The following is a 20,993-nucleotide window of genomic DNA, read 5'->3' as shown; positions in this document are numbered from 1 at the left end:
AAGACAAGTGAAGATGGCGGATGTGTTGAGTGTTCTTCGTCAATATAACATCCAGAAAAAAGAAATCGTCGCTAAAGGAGATGAAGTTATATTTGGAGAGTTCTCCTGGCCAAAAAATGTCAAGACCAACTACATAATCTGGGGGTATGTCAGCGCTAAAATATCTCTAAATCGCTTCTCCAGGCCCGCAGCTGAAGCTCATCTGTACCTTATGGTGCTAGTGACGGCGGAAGGCTCGCTAGATGCTAGCTAGATGCTAACATAACTCCTCTCGTCGTTGTTGTAACGCTACTTCAAACTTTAAGCAATCTTTAGTTACTTTGGCATGATACTTAAGCACTGTGCCATAGACCACTGAGTCTCTTTACTAACCTTTATACCTGTTAAACTTATCTTTTTTTAAACTTATTTATAAAAGATATGGCCGCAGCTAAACTCGCAGTAGTGATGTGATGCTAACTAAATAGCGACTTTAGCTAGCGTTGAGTTGTGTTCCCATGGAGTCAGGGGTCCAGTGGTCCAAGGGGAAATACTTGTGTTAGTATCCACAGTTATTACTATTGGCAGCTTATTTTACTGTGGAAAAACCAACCTTTCCTTATGCAACAAGGATTAGTAGATTAACGTTAGCTAACCGGATAACTGTTGATAGTTCAGTGTTTGTGATGTCAGAACCAGTGTTTCGTTACTTACTTGAGAAATCAACTTCTATATTTACTTCAGCTCATAGACTTATGCAATTTAGATGACCATAATTTGCTGCCGTCTGTGTATATTTTAGTCATACGAGTGATTTTTATGTTTTTCTTTACCTGTGTTTCTACCTTCAGTACTGGTAAAGAGGGCCAACCCAAAGAGTACTATACTTTGGACTCTATCTTGTTCTTGCTCAACAATGTGCATCTCCCGCATCCATCCTATGTGCGAAGAGCTGCAGTAAGTGCTCTAGAATAACTATCAAACTGCCAGTACTTCATTACTTAGTAAAATCCCCTATTTCCGCCTATTAATTAATTAATTTTATTTCATTCATATGCAACATATTTTGACTTTTTTTCTTCACAAATGCCTTGAATGTGTTTTTAGGTGACATGATTGTATGTATGTTTATAGACCGAGAACATCCCTGTTGTCAGACGACCTGATCGAAAAGGCTTGCTGTCATATCTCAATGGCGAAAGTTGTAAGTAGCACTTGGGACATCTATGGTCATTGCATAATGTGTTTCTATTGTATGCAGGATGTTAAGAATTTGTTTGCATGTGTTACACTCTGTCCTGATTGTACTGATGAAAACATTATTTATCATTATTATAATAATGGTTTAACTGATGAAGCCCTGTGAGGACGCTCCTCTGTGTGGTTGGTCCCATTGATAACTTATTAATGCAGTTTCTAATTTTCCCTTTTCACAGCTACATCAACAAGTATTGACAGAAGTGCACCCATAGAAATAGGTTTGCAAAGGGCAACACAAGGTAAGTTCATGTCATATTTGTTGCATGACGTTTGAAGCGCTAGGTCCATCTGTAGTAATAATGAATTGTTTTATGAGCATACATTGCTTGTTGTCATTGAAAAGAGTACAACTTGACAAAATGTATCTTTCTGCTATCCACAACACATGTTCCATTAAAGGCGTAGTGTCCAAATGGACTTGTGCACTGAAATAATACCACCGTTCTACTTTTTTTAGTCAAAAGAGCAGCTGATGAGGTATCTTCTGAAGCCAAAAAACCAAGGATTGAGGTAAAATGACATGAAATAACTGCCTATTACTGATAATTACTGCCTTATCTCTATTACACAAGCAGTTGGAACAGTTCCAGTACACAGAGAATCTATTATTGACAAAAATGTTTTGTTGATTATTGGTAACAGCTGGATAATATATAATATATGTATAAACAAGTTCCACTACAGTGAACCAATACAAATGTGAGCAGGGAGCTCTTGTCCTGCCACCAAGGATTTTGCATAATGAAACATTTGATTAGTATATATTTAGCCAAAATAAAACAATCTCTGTGTATGTTTAGTAATGAATCAAATGCTTCTTGGTACAGTTTCAAAATGTAATTGTTGTTTCAACTGACAAACAGGGTAATCAACTCACTCACATGCAAGGCAAAAGGAACAGTGGTAAAATAGTTAACTATAATGTTCCTTGCGGTGAACAGTGTGACTCATTACATTTTCTTCAAAACATTAAGTGCATTGGCAACCAAAACCAAAAATGAAATTGATTGTTTTCCTTTCAGTTCGATGTAAGTGAGTGTCAGTTAAGAATAACGTAAATTGATATATTGTCGTAAATTCTCTCAAGTCCAAACAGTGGTACTATACCACTAACTAATGAATTCACAATGGGTGTAGGTGACTTTTATGAATGCAGCACTGACTTGTTAAGTCGTAGGCATCAGGTATTACATCTTGTTTCTGTAGTTTTGTGACAGTGTGTATATTGCTTTCCTCCCAAGGATGAAGAGCGAGTGCGTCTGGATAAGGAGCGTCTGGCTGCCCGTCTGGAGGGCCACAAAGAGGGCATCGTGCAGACTGACCAGATCAGGTACCATGGATTGGATCGACTGATCAATATTATTTCTGATTACTACACATTGACACCCACTGACCAGTTCCTAAAAGTAGTGAGTTGTTCAAATGATCACAACTTTTCTCCTCCTCTTCCTCCAGGTCACTGTCTGAGGCCATGTCAGTGGAGAAAATCGCAGCCATCAAAGCCAAGATTATGGCCAAGAAACGTTCCACCATCAAAACAGATCTGGATGATGACATAACCCTGAAGCAGAGAAGCTTTGTGGACGCTGAGGTGGATGTCACCAGAGATATTGTCAGCAGAGAGAGGGTCTGGAGGACCAGGACAACTATTCTCCAGAGCACTGGAAAGGTCAGAGACGACTTTGACTTTTGGGACTTTCTTATATTCTTACCTGCACATTGACTCAATATTGGACCTTGATTTCTGTCCTGACGGGGTCTTTTACACAGATTGTAAATGAGATTTAATGAGAATGAAGTCTACACTCAATATTTCGTCAGGAAAGCATTGTTGACCATTTGTGGGGTGAAAGTGTCTACTTTGTTGCACTTTGCAATGCCGTGTTGCATAACGTTTGGTTTTGGGTCTTGGTGTGTTTTCAGACTTTACTTTAGTTCATACCCAGGGGTGTCATTCATTCATACTCAAGACTACTTTATTGTACATACCTGAGTTCAAAAGCAGCTGTTGGGCCTTGTATCTGTGAGTGGGAAAAACGTCTACACAACAAAATCTCATCCACTAGATGGCAGCAATAGCAAGATTTTCATCCAGTGTGTATTTCCTCTCAAAATATAGTATAATATAGTACACTGAAGGACTTTAACCTGCTCACCCGAAAGCCATTACAGTATTGATTGGCTGTATGCTTAAGTATACTGCCAGAATATGAATCACTTCCCAAACCTAATGTCCATACCAAGGTGGCTAAATTTGAAAACTTATCTTTTCCTCTCTGTTTTGGCCTTTCATTCTTTTAAGCTGGTTGTTTCTCACACCCAAAAGGTGTTCTTTTTGAGACATCTGTTGAACAGCTGACAACTGTATAAAGGTTTGTATGTATTCTCGCAACATTTCAGCTTCGTTGTGTTATGTCCCTTTGCCATGCTGTGACTTATGTTGTCATGAGGCAACATAATGTGATGCGCAGCACACTGAAGATATCAGGCACAGGATGCTGTAAAGGTCAACTGTGTTTGTTGTATATCTTCCTCATACAAAAAAGACTGAAATTTGTTGGTAAAAACTAGCATTACATTCAGCTTACTTCATAATATCAGACTGAAACTGTAATGCGCCTGTAGTTGGCAGTATTCAGTGTTTTCTTATGTAATAATGAATAGTCAACCTGAAAGCAGAAAGTAATTGCTATCAAGGACCACCTTTTAGATGTGTTTTAAACAATTCCAATGAATGACCGTTTCATATGGTTTATCTGTTAGCATCTAAGCCTTTAACAAGGAAATCAAATCTTGATGCATTTTACTTAGTGCCAGATGATGGGAAAAGCAATCGTTTTCTGTGCAAGGGTGTTGAACTCATCCTATCCTTATCTGTGCTGCTCCTCTGCAGAACTTCTCCAAGAACATCTTTGCCATCCTTCAGTCAGTGAAAGCCAGAGAAGAAGGGCGAGCACCAGAGCAGAGACCAGCACAAAACACTACTCAAGTGGTAAGAACGACATTCTCTGTGCGCTATATATTTCTAAAAGTTTTCAAGGAAGTCTAAATTTCTCCCGACACCTGTCAAAGTAGAGAGTGTGTGTATACTAATACAGTATGACTTGGATAAACCAGTCAATTGATACTTTTACTTACACTTTTTCCTCGAATAAATGAAGCTTGAAATTAACTGGAAAGTTGTGCAGAAAAGGTCTGCTGTTCTTTAATGCATTAAAGCACTGGCAAGTCTATAAATGACCGCTAAGGTTTTGACTTAACAGTGTATTGAGAGATATTTGCAGTAATTAATTGTTTCTGTTTCATATTGTTTCCAGGACCCGTCCCTAAGGAACAAGCAGCCTGTCCCAGCTGCCTACAACAGATACGATCAGGAGCGATTCAAAGGAAAAGAGGGTGAGTTTTACTTGTGCTTCTGTAGCTAATTTTAATCTTGAACATTTGCAAAGGAGTGTGTGTGTGTGTGTGTGTGTGGCAGTTAAGGAATACCCAGAGTTGCCTGAACATTGGTATCAATAAACGCATGTTAATGCAAGGTATAAGTACATGCAGTTTTCTTTAAGTGGGGAGAGTGTAAGACTTTGAAAAGTGCAAACTTGTTAAATTTTATTACACCTATGCTTTTGAGATTAACCCATTTTGTACTGCCAGTAATCTGCAATGTATTGTTTATTGTTTTCTTAGAAACGGAGGGTTTCAAGATCGATACCATGGGCACATACCACGGCATGACCCTGAAGTCAGTGACGGTAAGATTGAAGCTCTGCTGTTTGCTGATGGGTCTGGCTATATGAGACTAGTCTTCCTATAACACTATCTCCACACTTCATTTTAGCGCCGTGCCAGCGCTGGAGAAAGGTCTGGCTGAACCCAGTATCATTCTGGGATAGGGGGAAAAATGCTCTGGCTTGTTTATATTTCTTTAAACCAATCACAGTTGTCTTGGGCAGGGCTAAGCCGCGAAGATGCAGCGACGATGCCCTTGCAAAACAGTAACATGCAGATAGTGGAAGGGGAGGAGAATTCTGAAATAGTCGGCCAATGGCAGACTTATCCCAACAGCCTACATCCAGTGAGTCAAACTAGAAGACTAATCCACATCCGAAAAAAAACATTCATAATTATTGGTATCTGCTAGAGGAGCAGCTAACCAGCGCCTCACTTTGACTTATTTGATTAGTGCTTGTGTGTTTTTGATGCAGTAAAAACAGAATTGTGTAACATATAATGTCTGTGATTATTGCCATGTAATGACTCATCAGTCAGTTGGCACTCACTTACACTCTGTTTAGTAGTTACATTAAGAAAGAGTAAGAGTTAAACCTTCACTGATACTTGGCCTACGGATACGTCTAACAGGTGATATGTCTTTACAATCTTCAACAAATAAACGTTACCTTTTAAAAACAGAAAACACTGAAACATCAGTTTATCCTTCTGTAACTTTACCATCTTAAGGAGAATCAGCATAAACCACAGAAAGGACAGAGTTTTGATTTATCATTTTAAAGACCATTTTTAGAGATGCATTGTCTGAAATCATTTTTTCATAAGACAATGTCTCACTTTGTGCCATATTAAGTCCTCAAATGTACTTTTTCCAATGTAATTTCCAGAAATATATATTATATTATGCTCATCGATACATAATAGCCTGGGAACCATATGTATCTGCGAGCTTGTGGTTTTTTCTGCTTAGGCAGATGCATCTGGTCCCCTTCCATTCAGACAGATTTCCAGCCGATTTAGCTCCGGTCGGGCCAATCACAACCTTTTATCTAAGATGGGGCGGGTTTGATACAATGACTGACAGAGGAGCGCATTTTCTAAACAACCAAGATGGCTGCCACTGATGTGGAACGTTCTGTTGAATCCACTATGGCGTCAATATTAAACGAATTGGACAGTATATTTTCTCTAAAAGAAGAACAAACAACTGCACTTGTGTTTGCTGTACTTCAGACGGAGTCGCTCAGCGCTACGTCACATGTTTTGTTGCTCTGATTGGTTGTAGGTCTATCCAATTGCGTCCAGAGGCATTTTTGGTCTGTGCCCATTGATAATGCCCCTTCAAAAAACTGAAAATGAATGGAGGGGGTTCCTGACTTATTGGCATTGGCATTGCCATTTGCAGATTGGTCTGGCTAGATACATCATACAATTTGATACATAAAAATTGGCTGGTCCCACATTTGTTTCCTCAAGAATCTGAATTTCTCGTAGCAGACTTTATGTGTAAACCAGCCTCTTTTGAAATTACTTCATTGACTATTTGATACCCATTTGGACATATTTATTGGCACTGCACCCGGTTAACGCTGCATATATAAAACACATACAGTAGATCTTACATCATTACAAAAAAGTAGCTTCTGCACCACAGTGTAATACAGCTTATTCATTTGTAAAATATAACTGTGTACGTAAACTCTCCAGTGGTTTGAATCAGACGTGTAAAGACGTATAAACGTGTTTTATCTAATTTGTACAAAATTGGCAATCATTTTAGAACACTTCATTGTTCATTTTTACACAACATTTATGCAGAAGTTCTATTGAGTTCCTGTGTGGATTAATCCCTTTATCAACTTAAGAAGAGAATGTGCTGAGATATAATTCATTATTTGTATTTACCAAAAAGCTTGTAAGAAGAGTTTAATAGTAAATTTTTCAGTTATTGAGCTGGTTTCTCTCTGTTCATTCTGTTTGAGTGTGTCCTGCCTGCTCTCACTTTCAATGTGTTGATGCAGGGGTTGCGTTTGTTGCTCTGCAGGTGATGCCAGTATTTAAGTAGTTCATTGGGATGAAACCCATGTGATGTTATCAGCTGGCTGTACTTGCAGCTGGAATAAGACACCCGCCAGTGGTTGAATAGGAACGCATTGGATGGAGGAGTGGGCTCGATCCGGAGCTTGGCCAGGCATATTCCCACATACACGTCCTCCAGATGCAGGTAGCGGATACTTAGCGATGCTTGATAAATTTTCCTCGCCAAGTCTCCAGAGAAGACGTAACCAGTCCCAGAGCAGAAGGTGGGATACCTCTCACCTGGGTACAGCTCAGGGGGCATGTACCACTTGCTGTTTTTATTTCGGTTGGGGGAAAAGTCTCTCATGTTATTGCCTGTGAAATAGTTCTTCTTAGGCCTCATTTCTGGCTTGAGCAGCTTGTTAATGAGGTACTCTGTGTTGACGAACATGTCGCTGTCCGTCTTCATGACATAGCTGGCTCGCGGACATTGACTTGCCACCCAGTTCATTCCCATCAATGTCTTAATGGTCAGGTTTTTGTAGGAATCCAGAAAGTCCTGCTGAATGATATCGTGATACCTCCGGCTCTCTGCTTCTAGCATCCTCTGCTGTAAAAGTCCCAGCTCTCCCTCATTTTTCCCTAGTAGAAACAGGCGGATGAATACCACACCTGAAGCCACACTCTCATTCCCCCATGTCTGCCGTATGGCATTTCTTGCCTCCACCTGCCGAGCCTCAGTGGCTATCAGCAACACCAGAAATGGCGCAGGTCTGCTTTCTACACATTTGTCTGGCTCGTTGATGATATAAGTGAAAGGCCCATGGGTTATAGTGCCACCAAGTTCTCCCTCTACACTGGGTGTCAGAGTGATCTCAAAACTTGGGTCTCCTTGAGGTGAGGGGACACCTTCTTTCTCATGGGAGCTGATGTTAGCATCAGCCTTGAATGTTGGCTGAGGAACAATGACATACCTCCGCACTGAATGTTTGGTGCTCATGTTCCATTTGGCTTTGGTGGTAAGAAGTTCGCCACCTCCGTACACCACAGGATTGCCTCTCCACGAAGGCAAACCTGTGAGCCTAGGCAGCCACACCTGGTGAACCAGAAAGACCAGTACACCCAACAGTGAGAGGAGATAGAAAAGTTTAGCTGTATGGGCACAGCAGTGGCGTCGTCTCCACTGCATGGTTTCGGCAGGACTAATTCACTCTGACAGTCACACTTGTAAGGTCAATCGTCAGCAGCTTCTGACAGAATCTGACCAGACCTTGATCCGTGGAGGCAAAGTGAAGTGTATATATCTGAAGAGTAGCTTAAGGGATTCTTATTCCCATTGATGCAAATCACTTTGTTGTTATCTGACAAGCCAGCTGAAAGGCACGTGTCCGCTCTAATATATCCAGTGATTGCCTAGGAGACAAAGGAGAGGATATGGTTGAGCAATAAGAGCAACAGATGAAATGAGTACATGTATCTACAAGTGTCGCTCTTTGTGACAAACAGAGAATTATCACCCGACTGCAGTTTCCCTCAATTCTTTTAGCTCATTGTTTTGGCCAGATATGTTTCCTCTGGGGTTGGTGGAGATTGAAACAGAGCTAAAGGGAAAGCAAATATTGATTCCTGTACCACTCCCTTGTGGCTGTACACATGACCCATCATCATGCTAAAACGCTAGTCATAAAAATCATATCAACAGGCTGTTCTATATCGGTGTCTTTGGCACGTAACCTATCGTGCAAGAAAACATAAAAGATGCACTCATTTCTAGCACAGAGGGGTAGTGTTTGCACAGCAGCCTAATGTAGAACAAAATAAACTCTGGAAACCTTTCTAGAAGTTACTTTCATATCTTCATGATTACCGATTGTTTACTGAACTCTGATTTAAATCATGTAATCTTCAGTTATTTGGATAAAGGGATATCTTCTTTTGCTTTGAGAATAAGAATGAACAGAATATGTTCTGCTCTCTCCACTCTACGTTCTTTTGCTCTTGAACAGTATCCAAATGAGGAATGGTTATAGAATGAACAGCCTATGTTAGCGAGCTGCTAGCACCCTGAAGTGGAGTGTGTTCTCTCAGTTTTTTAATGAATTACACACTACCCTCTTAATGGACCCCAACAAGACAAAGAGTGGTTTGTGAGAGCTCACAGAAGCACTGGAAAGACTTCTGTTGGCTCTCTTGTATGCATCAACAGAAATAGAAACAAGTCTTTCCTTTTATTAAGACACACCCTTCACATACTGTGCGGTACATGAAAAACTGGGTCTTGATTTTGCTACATTAATTATTTCTTCAGCTTAGTGTTGTGTTGATGTGCGTTTACATTTTAAGCATTCACAGCATAAACTCACCGTTTACTGTACTCTTCTATTTCTGGAATCCATCGTTCCTGAATGGGATGAACTACAATCGCATATACCACCCTCTTTCCAAACCACATGTGCATGTTACTCAGAAAAAAAATTTAGTCCTCTTCCAGGCATCGTATCTATCTACCACATGTGTCAAAGCTCCAGTGTTGCAGTCTCTCCATCTGCCTTGGCGCATTGTCCCCAGAGGCTTGATGCGAACGGTGCTGCGCTGCTGCTGCCTTTGGCCAAAGGGAGAAGAGAGTCGGTAGTTGACAGTTAGCTGCAGCCCGGGTCCTTTCACTGTCCTCGCTTGTCGTATTGTGTATATCAAAGCGGCTGGATATATCGGGATCTTCTCTCAACGATGCATAAGCCTTACATCTCTCCATTTGTTCAGCTTTTTTTCTATTTCCGTGCTGATCTTTGTTTCCTCTCGCGCTTCCTCTTTGATTCACATCCTGTCATGTTAGATACCATCCCCCCCCTCCCATGTGCTTCTCTGGCCCTTTTTTTTCTTTTCACTTTCCTCTTCTCACCCTCCTCGTTCAGCAGCCCTTCCCACTCCACTCTGTGCTGTTGTTGTGTTGTCTGCGAGAGGGCTAGAGGGGTAAAAGCAGCGGGGGAGGAGGAAGACGAACAGTAGGCACCGTTGTGTGTTTGTTCTGAAAGGCAGCTCCAGGCTTCGTGGCAGTACGCTCTCCCACCACGTCACGCCGTCTCTGCTGCTGTTGCTGCCTGCTCTGATAAAAGGGAGGGGAGGTTGGGCTCCTGACCTATCTGTATTCACGCCCACTCTCCAGAAAGAGGAATAAAGCATTGTCTCAATTTGACATGCTGTGAAGTAAGACGAGAGGAGAGAGAAGCATGTTGGCCCAGGTCTTAGAGGTTTACAGATTGCCGAATCTGATTGAAACACAGCAAACATTCGGTTACATCTTCTTACTCAAATCCCTGTTTAGTTACAGTCATGAATGTGTTTCATGTCAGTCTCTTGTAATTACAAGAATGCTTTCGCTGATTCAGCTATGGTGGTCTACAATGCCTAAATTTTCATATTTGGGCGTTTTAATTCCACCCATTATAACTGGGAGCAATATTTTTCTCAAGAGGAGTGCAGCGGAAGAGAGGTGCATGTTTTTTTTGTATGTGTGCTCATGGGCGGTCGTGATCCCTTCATGTTTGCTGTATGGCATTTCTTGCCTCCACCTGCCGAGCCTCAGTGGCTATCAGCAACACCAGAAATGGCGCAGGTCTGCTTTCTACACATTTGTCTGGCTCGTTGATGATATAAGTGAAAGGCCCATGGGTTATAGTGCCACCAAGTTCTCCCTCTACACTGGGTGTCAGAGTGATCTCAAAACTTGGGTCTCCTTGAGGTGAGGGGGACACCTTCTTTCTCATGGGAGCTGATGTTAGCATCAGCCTTGAATGTTGGCTGAGGAACAATGACATACCTCCGCACTGAATGTTTGGTGCTCATGTTCCATTTGGCTTTGGTGGTATGAAGTTCGCCACCTCCGTACACCACAGGATTGCCTCTCCACGAAGGCAAACCTGTGAGCCTAGGCAGCCACACCTGGTGAACCAGAAAGACCAGTACACCCAACAGTGAGAGGAGATGGAAAAGTTTAGCTGTATGGGCACAGCAGTGGCGTCGTCTCCACTGCATGATTTCGGCAGGACTAAATGCAGAAATAAATCTCAACAGTTATGTCATAAACAGATAATAAGTCTTAAGACATCAAAATGACACACCAGTTATTCCACCAGCTGCAGGACAGGGTCTATAAGCAGCACTGCAGATTCACTGTCAGTTACAGATAAACTGCTTGTCTGCAGCTCAGCAGCAGCAGCAGCTTGGGCACTTGTACTTCGTCTCCAATGATAGTACACTTTGCACCAAGAGATGCTCTGCTCTACATTATATCTTTACAACACAGTATTTAAGGGATTGCAAGATGAAAAGAACCACCCTTAAAGGACTTTCCAGGTGGATGGTATCCATTAAATCAATGCAAAAATCATGTAAATCCAATATTTGCATATATATATATATACATAAGAAGGGATCACGACCGCCCATGAGCACACATGCAAAATAACAAGCACCTCTCTTCCTCTGCACTCCTCTTATATTAATATTGCTCCCAGTCATAATGGGTGGAATTAAAACGGCCAAATGTGAAAATGTATGAAAATAACCCTAACCCTCCAGGGATCAAGATGTGGTCAGAAGCTGCTGACGATTGGCCTTACAAGTGTGACTTGTCTGAGTGAATTAGTCCTGCTGAAACCATGCAGTGGAGACGACGCCACTGCTGTGCCCATACAGCTAAACTTTTTCATCTCCTCTCACTGTTGGGTGTACTGGTCTTTCTGGTTCATCAGGTGTGGCTGCCTAGGCTCACAGGATTGCCTCTCCACGAAGGCAAACCTGTGAGCCTAGGCAGTCATGAATGTGTTTCATGTCAGTCTCTTGTAATTACAAGAATGCTTTCGCTGATTCAGCTATGGTGGTCTACAATGCCTAAATTTTCATATTTGGGCGTTTTAATTCCACCCATTATAACTGGGAGCAATATTTTTCTCAAGAGGAGTGCAGCGGAAGAGAGGTGCATGTTTTTTTTGTATGTGTGCTCATGGGCGGTCGTGATCCCTTCATGTTTGCTGTATGGCATTTCTTGCCTCCACCTGCCGAGCCTCAGTGGCTATCAGCAACACCAGAAATGGCGCAGGTCTGCTTTCTACACATTTGTCTGGCTCGTTGATGATATAAGTGAAAGGCCCATGGGTTATAGTGCCACCAAGTTCTCCCTCTACACTGGGTGTCAGAGTGATCTCAAAACTTGGGTCTCCTTGAGGTGAGGGGACACCTTCTTTCTCATGGGAGCTGATGTTAGCATCAGCCTTGAATGTTGGCTGAGGAACAATGACATACCTCCGCACTGAATGTTTGGTGCTCATGTTCCATTTGGCTTTGGTGGTATGAAGTTCGCCACCTCCGTACACCACAGGATTGCCTCTCCACGAAGGCAAACCTGTGAGCCTAGGCAGCCACACCTGGTGAACCAGAAAGACCAGTACACCCAACAGTGAGAGGAGATGGAAAAGTTTAGCTGTATGGGCACAGCAGTGGCGTCGTCTCCACTGCATGATTTCGGCAGGACTAATTCACTCAGACAGTCACACTTGTAAGGCCAATCATCAGCAGCTTCTGACCACATCTTGATCCCTGGAGGGTTAGGGTTATTTTCATACATTTTCATATTTGGCCGTTTTAATTCCACCCATTATAACTGGGAGCAATATTTTTCTCAAGAGGAGTGCAGAGGAAGAGAGGTGCTTGTTTTTTTTGCATGTGTGCTCATGGGCGGTCGTGATCCCTTCATGTTTGCTGTATGGCATTTCTTGCCTCCACCTGCCGAGCCTCAGTGGCTATCAGCAACACCAGAAATGGCGCAGGTCTGCTTTCTACACATTTGTCTGGCTCGTTGATGATATAAGTGAAAGGCCCATGGGTTATAGTGCCACCAAGTTCTCCCTCTACACTGGGTGTCAGAGTGATCTCAAAACTTGGGTCTCCTTGAGGTGAGGGGACACCTTCTTTCTCATGGGAGCTGATGTTAGCATCAGCCTTGAATGTTGGCTGAGGAACAATGACATACCTCCACACTGAATGTTTGGCGCTCATGTTCCATTTCAGAATCAGAATCAGAATCAGAAATACTTTATTGATCCCCGGGGGGAAATTGTACAGTACCGGTGCTCCCATTCAAGAGTAGAAAGTAGCATAATCTAGAACTAAGAGTATGTACAAAATATAAAAATAAGAAATACAAAATACAAAATATACACATTTACAGTATTTAAGTGAAATGAGGTAAAAATATATACAATAACAATGTATATGTATGTATGTGTTTCACTAAAGTGTGTGACTATATATGTATTGCACTTAAACATTTAGAATAAATAGTGAGGTGGTGTATGAACAGGTGAGGTAGATACAGATTTCCAGTCTCTTCCTGAGTGTCTGACACTCAGAGGGAGGAGTTAAACAGTTTGATGGCCACAGGCAGGAATGATTTCCTGTGTCGCTCTGTTGTGCATTTGGGAGGAATGAGTCTCCCACTGAAGGTGCTCTTGTGTCCGACCAGTACGTCATGGAGAGGATGTGAAACATTGTCCAAGATGCCCTGCAGCTTAGACAGCGTCCTCCTCTCTGACACCACCGTCAGAGAGTCCAGCTCCACCCCCACAACGTCACTGGCCTTGCGGATCAGTTTGTTTAGTCTGTTGGAGTCCGCCACCCTCAGCCTGCTGCCCCAGCATGCAACAGCATAGAGGATAGCACTGGCCACCACAGACTCATAGAACATCCTCAGCAAAGTCCGGCAGATGTTGAAGGACCTCAGCCGCCTCAGAAAGTAGAGACGGCTCTGGCCCTTCCTGTAGAGGGCATTAGTGTTGTTTACCCAGTCCAGTTTATTGTCTATGTGAACTCCCAGGTACTTGTAATCCTCTACAATGTCCACACTGACCCCCTGGATGGAAACAGGGGTCATCGGCGCCTTGGTCCTCCTCAGATCAACAGTTAGTTCCTTTGTCTTTGTCACGTTGAGCTGTAGATGGTTCTGCTTGCACCATGTGACGAAGTTTTCCACAGCAGCCCTGTACTCCTCTTCATCACCCTTACTGATACATCCAACTATTGCTGAGTCGTCAGAAAACTTCTGAAGATGGCAGGTCTCAGTGCAGTAGCTGAAGTCCGTGGTGTAGACGGTGAAGAGGAAGGGAGAGAGGACAGTCCCCTGCGGGGCCCCGGTGTTGCTGACCACTCTGTCTGACACACAGTGTTGTAAGCGCACATTCTGTGGTCTGCCAGTCAGGTAGTTGACAATCCAGGACACGAGGGGGGCATCCACCTGCATCTCCGTCAGCTTCTCACCCTGTAGAGCCGGACGGATGGTGTTGAACGCACTGGAGAAGTCAAAGAACATGACTCTCACAGTGCTCGCCGGCTTGTCCAGGTGGGCGTAGACGCGGTTGAGCAGGTAGATGATGGCATCCTCCACTCCAAGTCGGGGCTGATAGACGAACTGAACGAGTCTCTCCAGGGTCTTCATGATGTGGGAGGTCAGTGCCACGGGTCTGTAGTCTTTGGAGCCACTGGGTCGCGGCGTCTTTGGCACAGGAACGAGGCAGGATGTCTTCCACAGCACGGGGACCCTCTGAAGACTCAGGCTCATGTTGAAGACGTGGTGAAGTACTCCACATAGCTGGGGGGCACAGGCTTTAAGCACCCTGGGGCTGACACCATCGGGGCCTGCAGCCTTGCTGGAGTGGAGTCTCCTCAGCTGTCTTCTAACATGGTCGGCAGTGAAGCACATTGTAGAGGTGACCGGTGGGGAAGGGGTGGAGTCATCAGGTTGAAGAGTGCCGTCAGCCTGGGGACTGGGGAACCAGGTGTGAGGAAAGCTCTCACAGGGGGGTGGGGGGCTGTGGCTTTGGTGGTATGAAGTTCGCCACCTCCGTACACCACAGGATTGCCTCTCCACGAAGGCAAACCTGTGAGCCTAGGCAGCCACACCTGATGAACCAGAAAGACCAGTACACCCAACAGTGAGAGGAGATGAAAAAGTTTAGCTGTATGGGCACAGCAGTGGCGTCGTCTCCACTGCATGGTTTCAGCAGGACTAATTCACTCAGACAAGTCACACTTGTAAGGCCAATCGTCAGCAGCTTCTGACCACATCTTGATCCCTGGAGGGTTAGGGTTATTTTCATACATTTTCACATTTGGCCGTTTTAATTCCACCCATTATGACTGGGAGCAATATTAATATAAGAGGAGTGCAGAGGAAGAGAGGTGCTTGTTATTTTGCATGTGTGCTCATGGGCGGTCGTGATCCCTTCTTATGTATATATATATATATGCAAATATTGGATTTACATGATTTTTGCATTGATTTAATGGATACCATCCACCTGGAAAGTCCTTTAAGGGTGGTTCTTTTCATCTTGCAATCCCTTAAATACTGTGTTGTAAAGATATAATGTAGAGCAGAGCATCTCTTGGTGCAAAGTGTACTATCATTGGAGACGAAGTACAAGTGCCCAAGCTGCTGCTGCTGCTGAGCTGCAGACAAGCAGTTTATCTGTAACTGACAGTGAATCTGCAGTGCTGCTTATAGACCCTGTCCTGCAGCTGGTGGAATAACTGGTGTGTCATTTTGATGTCTTAAGACTTATTATCTGTTTATGACATAACTGTTGAGATTTATTTCTGCATGTTTCTGTTGCCCCAGCCTGCGGGAATGTCACTAGATGATGGATTACTGCTCCACTGTGACCCCTAGTGTGGAGCCCCTTTTTTAAAGCCCCCACCGCACATACATGCACCCTTGCACACACACTTACTTCTATACATGGAATCGGTAGTGACCTGGAGGGAGTGGAGCATGAGCAGCATAGGACCATGTTTTCCAAGGAGAATTTTATTAACGTGGAACATGGGTCAAAGCTTTTAAATGGAACATCTCCCATTTTGCTATAACTCAACTGTGACAGTTTTATAACCTTTAAGAACTTGCGTGTCTCAAAGTCTAAATGAGTGTTGTTGAGCAGTTGGAACAATTCATTATCATTCAGTGGGTTAGGATTCACATGCACACCAACACAAATGGTAACAGTGTGTTTTTGACTATTGTTGTGTTTTCCAGGAAGGAGCATCTGCTCGGAAGGCCCAGACCCCAGCACTGCAGCCTGTCCCTCGTCCAGGTTAGTGTTGAATTCATAATATCCACATACACTCGTGCACAATGTTTTTGTAAAGTTGCATAATGCTGATTTGTTTTAGTAACTGCCTGTATTGGAGTGTACATATTCTGTACTAGAGGGAGGAAGTCAGAAAAAATTTTGGGAACTGCGAAAAGGTTGTTTTCTCACAGAATAGCATTGTTATAAGAGTCCCGCTAACACCGTTGAACTGTTCGTCATAAAAAAGAAAAAGATGTGCATGGTGAAAGATTTTAGCCCGCCAAGTAGGGCTGCACCATATTTTTTTAATTTGTTTAAGCCCGATTCACAATTTTAATAGATTTTTTTTCCTCCTGCAAAATGCAGGAATATTGAAACATCCCATTTTAAGGACTTAATGTTCATGGCAGTTGTAGAATAATAAAACGCCGGGGGGAGCTATACTGTCATCATTATGCATATTCAAAAAATACATGGTACAATGGTTTTCCCATACAGCTATGCACTGCTCCAGCTAAAGCAGCTACCTGGCAGGCAGGTAATCTCATAAAACATGTTTTAGGCCGTAACTCAAGAATTGATGCGGTAATTATGACAACATTTGACACAGATGTGATGGGATACATAACTGATGGCATTTTTAACCCCAAAGGTCAACTTCACTGTGACATTATTTAACAACATATCTCAGGAGCAGAAGCGGAGATTGTGACCATATTTCACAGTTGGTCGAACACTGAATAGGTGACACTTTTGAGTCACAGGTCATTGTGACCTCAAAATATGTTTTTAGCCATAATTTAAGAATGAATTGGGCGATTCCAGATTTCACACACGTTGACTGGGACGACACAATCATTCTGCCTTTCACTTCCTGCCTCATTCTGAATCTTGAGCGTCATCAGAATCACGTGACTGCAAACAACGTATTGGAATGCGCTGAGCTAATCGTGATCCAGTGAGTGAGTTTAACTTTCAACAAAAACACTCTATATACGCTATAAGAGTCCATCTTTACATATTAATCAAGCACATGTGTACATCAATACATCTATGATAATCCTTCATTAATCAGTTCAACAAAATATATTCACTGTAATCATACATATGTATCATCAATATATAACATCAAGTGATGATTTCCATTTAGTCCAAAAATACCTTTATTATTCAATTCAAGTATTCACAACATATATTATGTGTCTGGACAGACATCAGACATGGATGTAAACTGCAATTTGCTCTAGCTCTTAGCTACTATCTGTAAAATGTCCATGTACAATTAAACAAGGTGGGATGGTGCATTCAAGGTACATGACCAAAAAGTCCGGTAACATTGTTTTAAATAAAAAAATACCTGGTACCAGGTTTTATACACTTGATATTTTTGGCAAGCTTGTGCTCACCCACAGAGAAAAATGAACTTCAGAATGAAGAATGAACTTCACTCGGCCTTGAGCAAAAAATACCCGGAATACCATAGAAAATATGCAAATTATTTCTGGATGAAACTCCCTCTGTGAAAGGCATTCACATGTCAGTTTCCCAGCAGAAACGGACCCAGTTGTTGTTTTTTGGTGAATATGTGAGAGCACAACAGAGCAGCACCAGTCTGTGTGTGTTGTGAGTGATGACCAGACTGGTTGACTGTGATGCAGTTGCCTTACAGCAGTGACATCTATTAATAGAGAAGCTAAACTTTATAGACGAAGAAGCTCTAAAGAAAGGAATGCAGGAGTTCACATCTTGCAACCGAAAGCTCTTTTATGTCTTGGATTTTGTTTTAGTGTTTTAAGTGAGCCATCTGCTGTAAATCATTTCTGAGGAATAACTCGATTATACCTCCAGCTGAAGCATTTAATATTTGTACTAGTTATTGCAAATTAGTGGAGCCCTTCAGCCCAATCCAGTTTATTAAAAATGATTGATACTTAATGTTGTTGGTGGGAAAAAATGATCTAACAGGAGTAACCTGTAACAGTAGAACAGCAAGGCAGATTCATTGAGTACCATTGTATCCCTGCTCTCTGTTAAATGTAATACATATTTCCGTATGTGTACATATGTTTTTCACATTTTTCATGTCTTTTTTCCCCCCTGTAGTTTCACAAGCCAGACCTCCACCAAATCAGAAGAAAGGTACACTACTTTCACTAACTTAGATACATTTTCTGCAGTTATATAAAATACAGTATACTGTACATTATGTAATATCAGTTCTGGCTTACCGTTATGTCGTATAACTTCCTTTATTGGATTGTCAACCTGTTTTTAAGACCTTTTTATATTATGGCTTTCTGGACAGGGTCCCGGACACCCATCGTCATCATCCCGGCCGCCACCACCTCACTCATCACAATGCTCAATGCTAAGGATCTTCTGCAGGACCTGAAGTAAGTGTTGCTCTTTTTCATCTTTTTGTTTTATCTTGTTTTAAGCTGCTCATTGTTCCACTTTCATGAATCAAAGGGGATGGGGTCATTGTTTTCTGTGTGTCTTATGTGCTTTTTAATATGTAATGTCAAAACCATTAATACTGAGGCATTAAAAAATAATAATAATATTAAAGGGTACAGAAAGTTCATGAGACTGCTGCACTGTCAGGGAGGACACTATTATTTGTATAAAATGGTGAACAGGATATGACCCAAAATTGATCTGTGGCTAAAAAAAAAAAACAGTGTGCCAAAAGTATTAGAGAAGTATAGAAGTGAGGACGTTGAAGTGCAGAAAATGAATTAGGACTGGTATCTCAGTTATAGCTAAAACTTTTCATCATCAAAACAAATTGACAATGTTTATTCATTACATTACATCACACAGCTATCACAGCTTAGTATGATGTTGCATAGAGATTTTAAATTGTGAAATCAGTGCTGGTATACAAACTTAAACCAGTTTTATTCCTTCCCAGTTACTAAATTGAAGCGTTTCCATCAACGGGTTTGGAGGAAATAAACTAGTCTCGTTTCAAAGCGTAGTTTCGTTAGAAGTCGGCTGTATAGGCTACGCTTTACGCATGGCTGTAATCCGCCTGTCAACAGGGTAGAAGAACTAAAGGTTGCGAACCGGAAACAAAACAAGTCGCCTAAGCCTTCTACGGGAGAAGGCCTCAAGATTTTGTTTCTGTTTGTTTTCATTGTTCTTTCATGTCAGCGTCCAATCACAGTCAGAACCAAAACTGTTCTCACTGTGGTAGAAAATGTTCACTTATTACCCCATTGCTCAGAAGTTGATTGAGAAATTAGGTCTTCAGCGTGTTTTAAGCAATTGTGTGTATCTTCTGTAAAATACTGCGTCTCTACATTGCTGGATAATGCAGCCAATTAAAAAATAAAAATGATGACTAATATTATAGTAATTTTTGCAAGAGTGTTGTTACCTGAAATTAGGTTGGTTCAGAAAAGGTCACATTATTATGCAGCTGGCACAAGTATACACTTTGTTTGTAGTATAATTTCCCCCCGGGGATCAATTAAGTATTTCTGATTCTGATTCTGATACTATACCAGGTTTGTCACGCCAGAAGAGAAGAAGAAGCAGGGCATCCAGCGCGACAATGAGGTTCTGCTTCAGAGGCGCAAAGACCAGATCCAGCCTGGTGGCACAACACTGAGTGTCACTGTGCCGTACCGTATCATTGATCAGCCGCTCAAACTGGCTCCACAGGACTGGTGAGAATTTATGTAACCCATTTGTGCCCAAAGACTACATTTAGTATGATAAGGAAAAATGGCACAACATTTGCTCTGATTGGTCTAAAGTCTTTAAATTTGGTATGGACATACTTTGGGCAAGTATCTAACAGTACAACTTTGAAATCTTTAGATCACATGAAGAATCACACTTAAATCAATGGTTAAAGTCAGGGTTTTTGTTTATAAAATGTATTTTTTTACTCTGCATATGTGTGTATATTTTTGATATTCAACTTGTTATGAGTTCATAGATACCATAGATTCTTCTTGAAATTTCTGGGATACAGCCATCTTCTTACTTCTTACTGTTTTTTTTCCTAAATGGTAGAAGATGTCCTAGATTAAGCAACAAAAATGTAGGGACTCCTATCTACATATTCCATATAAATAAAAGTTGCACAGAACTATTGTTGTGATATGATAAGAAAACTTTGTGTAATATAATGGCATATATTCCTGTTTTGTCTAGTTAAAGTATGCAAAGCATTTGATCTTAAACTGAACCTTTTTCAACACATTATTCTGTCTTTCTAGGGATGAGCAGTTCGTGTACAGCTTAAGTCGTGCTTCACAGTTTTGTTTTTGAGGATATGTCAGAATTAATGTTATAATCTGATTGGTACAAAATACTGGCCTCTTTGTAGTCTGGTTTGTTGATTTTAGATTTTTATGTGGGGAGAGGGTTGCGGTTTCTTTTTTCATTTTGTCTCTGTTTATTATTGTGTTCGCACCACCATTTTAGGAGCAAGGCTTTACATCCTGTTGTGTGTGTGTGTGTGTGTGTGTGTGTGTGTGTGTGTGTGTGTGTGTTATAGCATGGCTGTCGACACCTCATTCTTTCCTTTAAATGTCAACCCTCAGTACACAAATCATACCAAGTGCATTAAATCTACAAGCCAACAAACAACACAGGTCAAAGACAAACAAATGTCTCTTCCCAACAACAACCTGTCAATGTTCCCTCCTGCAGGGATCGAGTGGTGGCTGTGTTTGTGCAGGGTCCTGCCTGGCAGTTCAAAGGCTGGCCGTGGCTGCTGCCCGATGGATCTCCCGTCGACATTTTTGCCAAAAGTGAGTGATACAGACTGTAAAGTTCTTAAGACACTGGACACTGTAACAAGGCATCAGCTCGTGGTTGCTAATGTTGACAGAATGGCTGCAATATTTACATGGTTTATACTTTTGA

At 41.9% G+C, this 20,993-nt stretch overlaps 2 protein-coding genes across 2 annotated transcripts in view; one reads left to right on the top strand and one right to left on the bottom strand.

Moving 5' to 3' along the window:
* The first annotated feature begins 13 nt into the window (after positions 1–13).
* The window catches only part of cdc73 (cell division cycle 73, Paf1/RNA polymerase II complex component, homolog (S. cerevisiae)), a 24,730-nt gene continuing 3,750 nt past the window's right edge, over positions 14–20,993 (top strand). Inside the window, exons 1-15 of the mRNA XM_070918659.1 lie at positions 14–144; positions 831–936; positions 1,114–1,183; positions 1,416–1,478; positions 1,697–1,749; positions 2,481–2,569; positions 2,695–2,908; positions 4,133–4,231; positions 4,557–4,635; positions 4,924–4,988; positions 16,073–16,130; positions 18,213–18,248; positions 18,415–18,502; positions 19,622–19,783; positions 20,778–20,878. Of these exons, the coding sequence (XP_070774760.1) occupies positions 14–144; positions 831–936; positions 1,114–1,183; positions 1,416–1,478; positions 1,697–1,749; positions 2,481–2,569; positions 2,695–2,908; positions 4,133–4,231; positions 4,557–4,635; positions 4,924–4,988; positions 16,073–16,130; positions 18,213–18,248; positions 18,415–18,502; positions 19,622–19,783; positions 20,778–20,878 (1,414 nt within the window). The remainder of the gene's footprint in view (positions 145–830; positions 937–1,113; positions 1,184–1,415; positions 1,479–1,696; positions 1,750–2,480; positions 2,570–2,694; positions 2,909–4,132; positions 4,232–4,556; positions 4,636–4,923; positions 4,989–16,072; positions 16,131–18,212; positions 18,249–18,414; positions 18,503–19,621; positions 19,784–20,777; positions 20,879–20,993) is intronic.
* LOC139296613 (beta-1,3-galactosyltransferase 2-like) lies at positions 6,524–9,423 on the bottom strand. Its single transcript, XM_070919072.1, has 2 exons — positions 9,351–9,423; positions 6,524–8,400 (listed from the first exon to the last, which is right to left on the bottom strand). Exon 2 carries the CDS (start codon positions 8,174–8,176, stop codon positions 6,914–6,916), a length of 1,263 nt encoding a protein of 420 aa, XP_070775173.1. The 5' UTR covers positions 8,177–8,400; positions 9,351–9,423; the 3' UTR covers positions 6,524–6,913.

Source organism: Enoplosus armatus, chromosome 14 (assembly GCF_043641665.1).
Source record: "Enoplosus armatus isolate fEnoArm2 chromosome 14, fEnoArm2.hap1, whole genome shotgun sequence".
NCBI classification, from domain to species: Eukaryota; Metazoa; Chordata; class Actinopteri; order Centrarchiformes; family Enoplosidae; genus Enoplosus; species Enoplosus armatus.
Note: the sequence above shows the minus strand (reverse complement) of the source record. Positions and strands in the feature narration are given on the sequence as shown.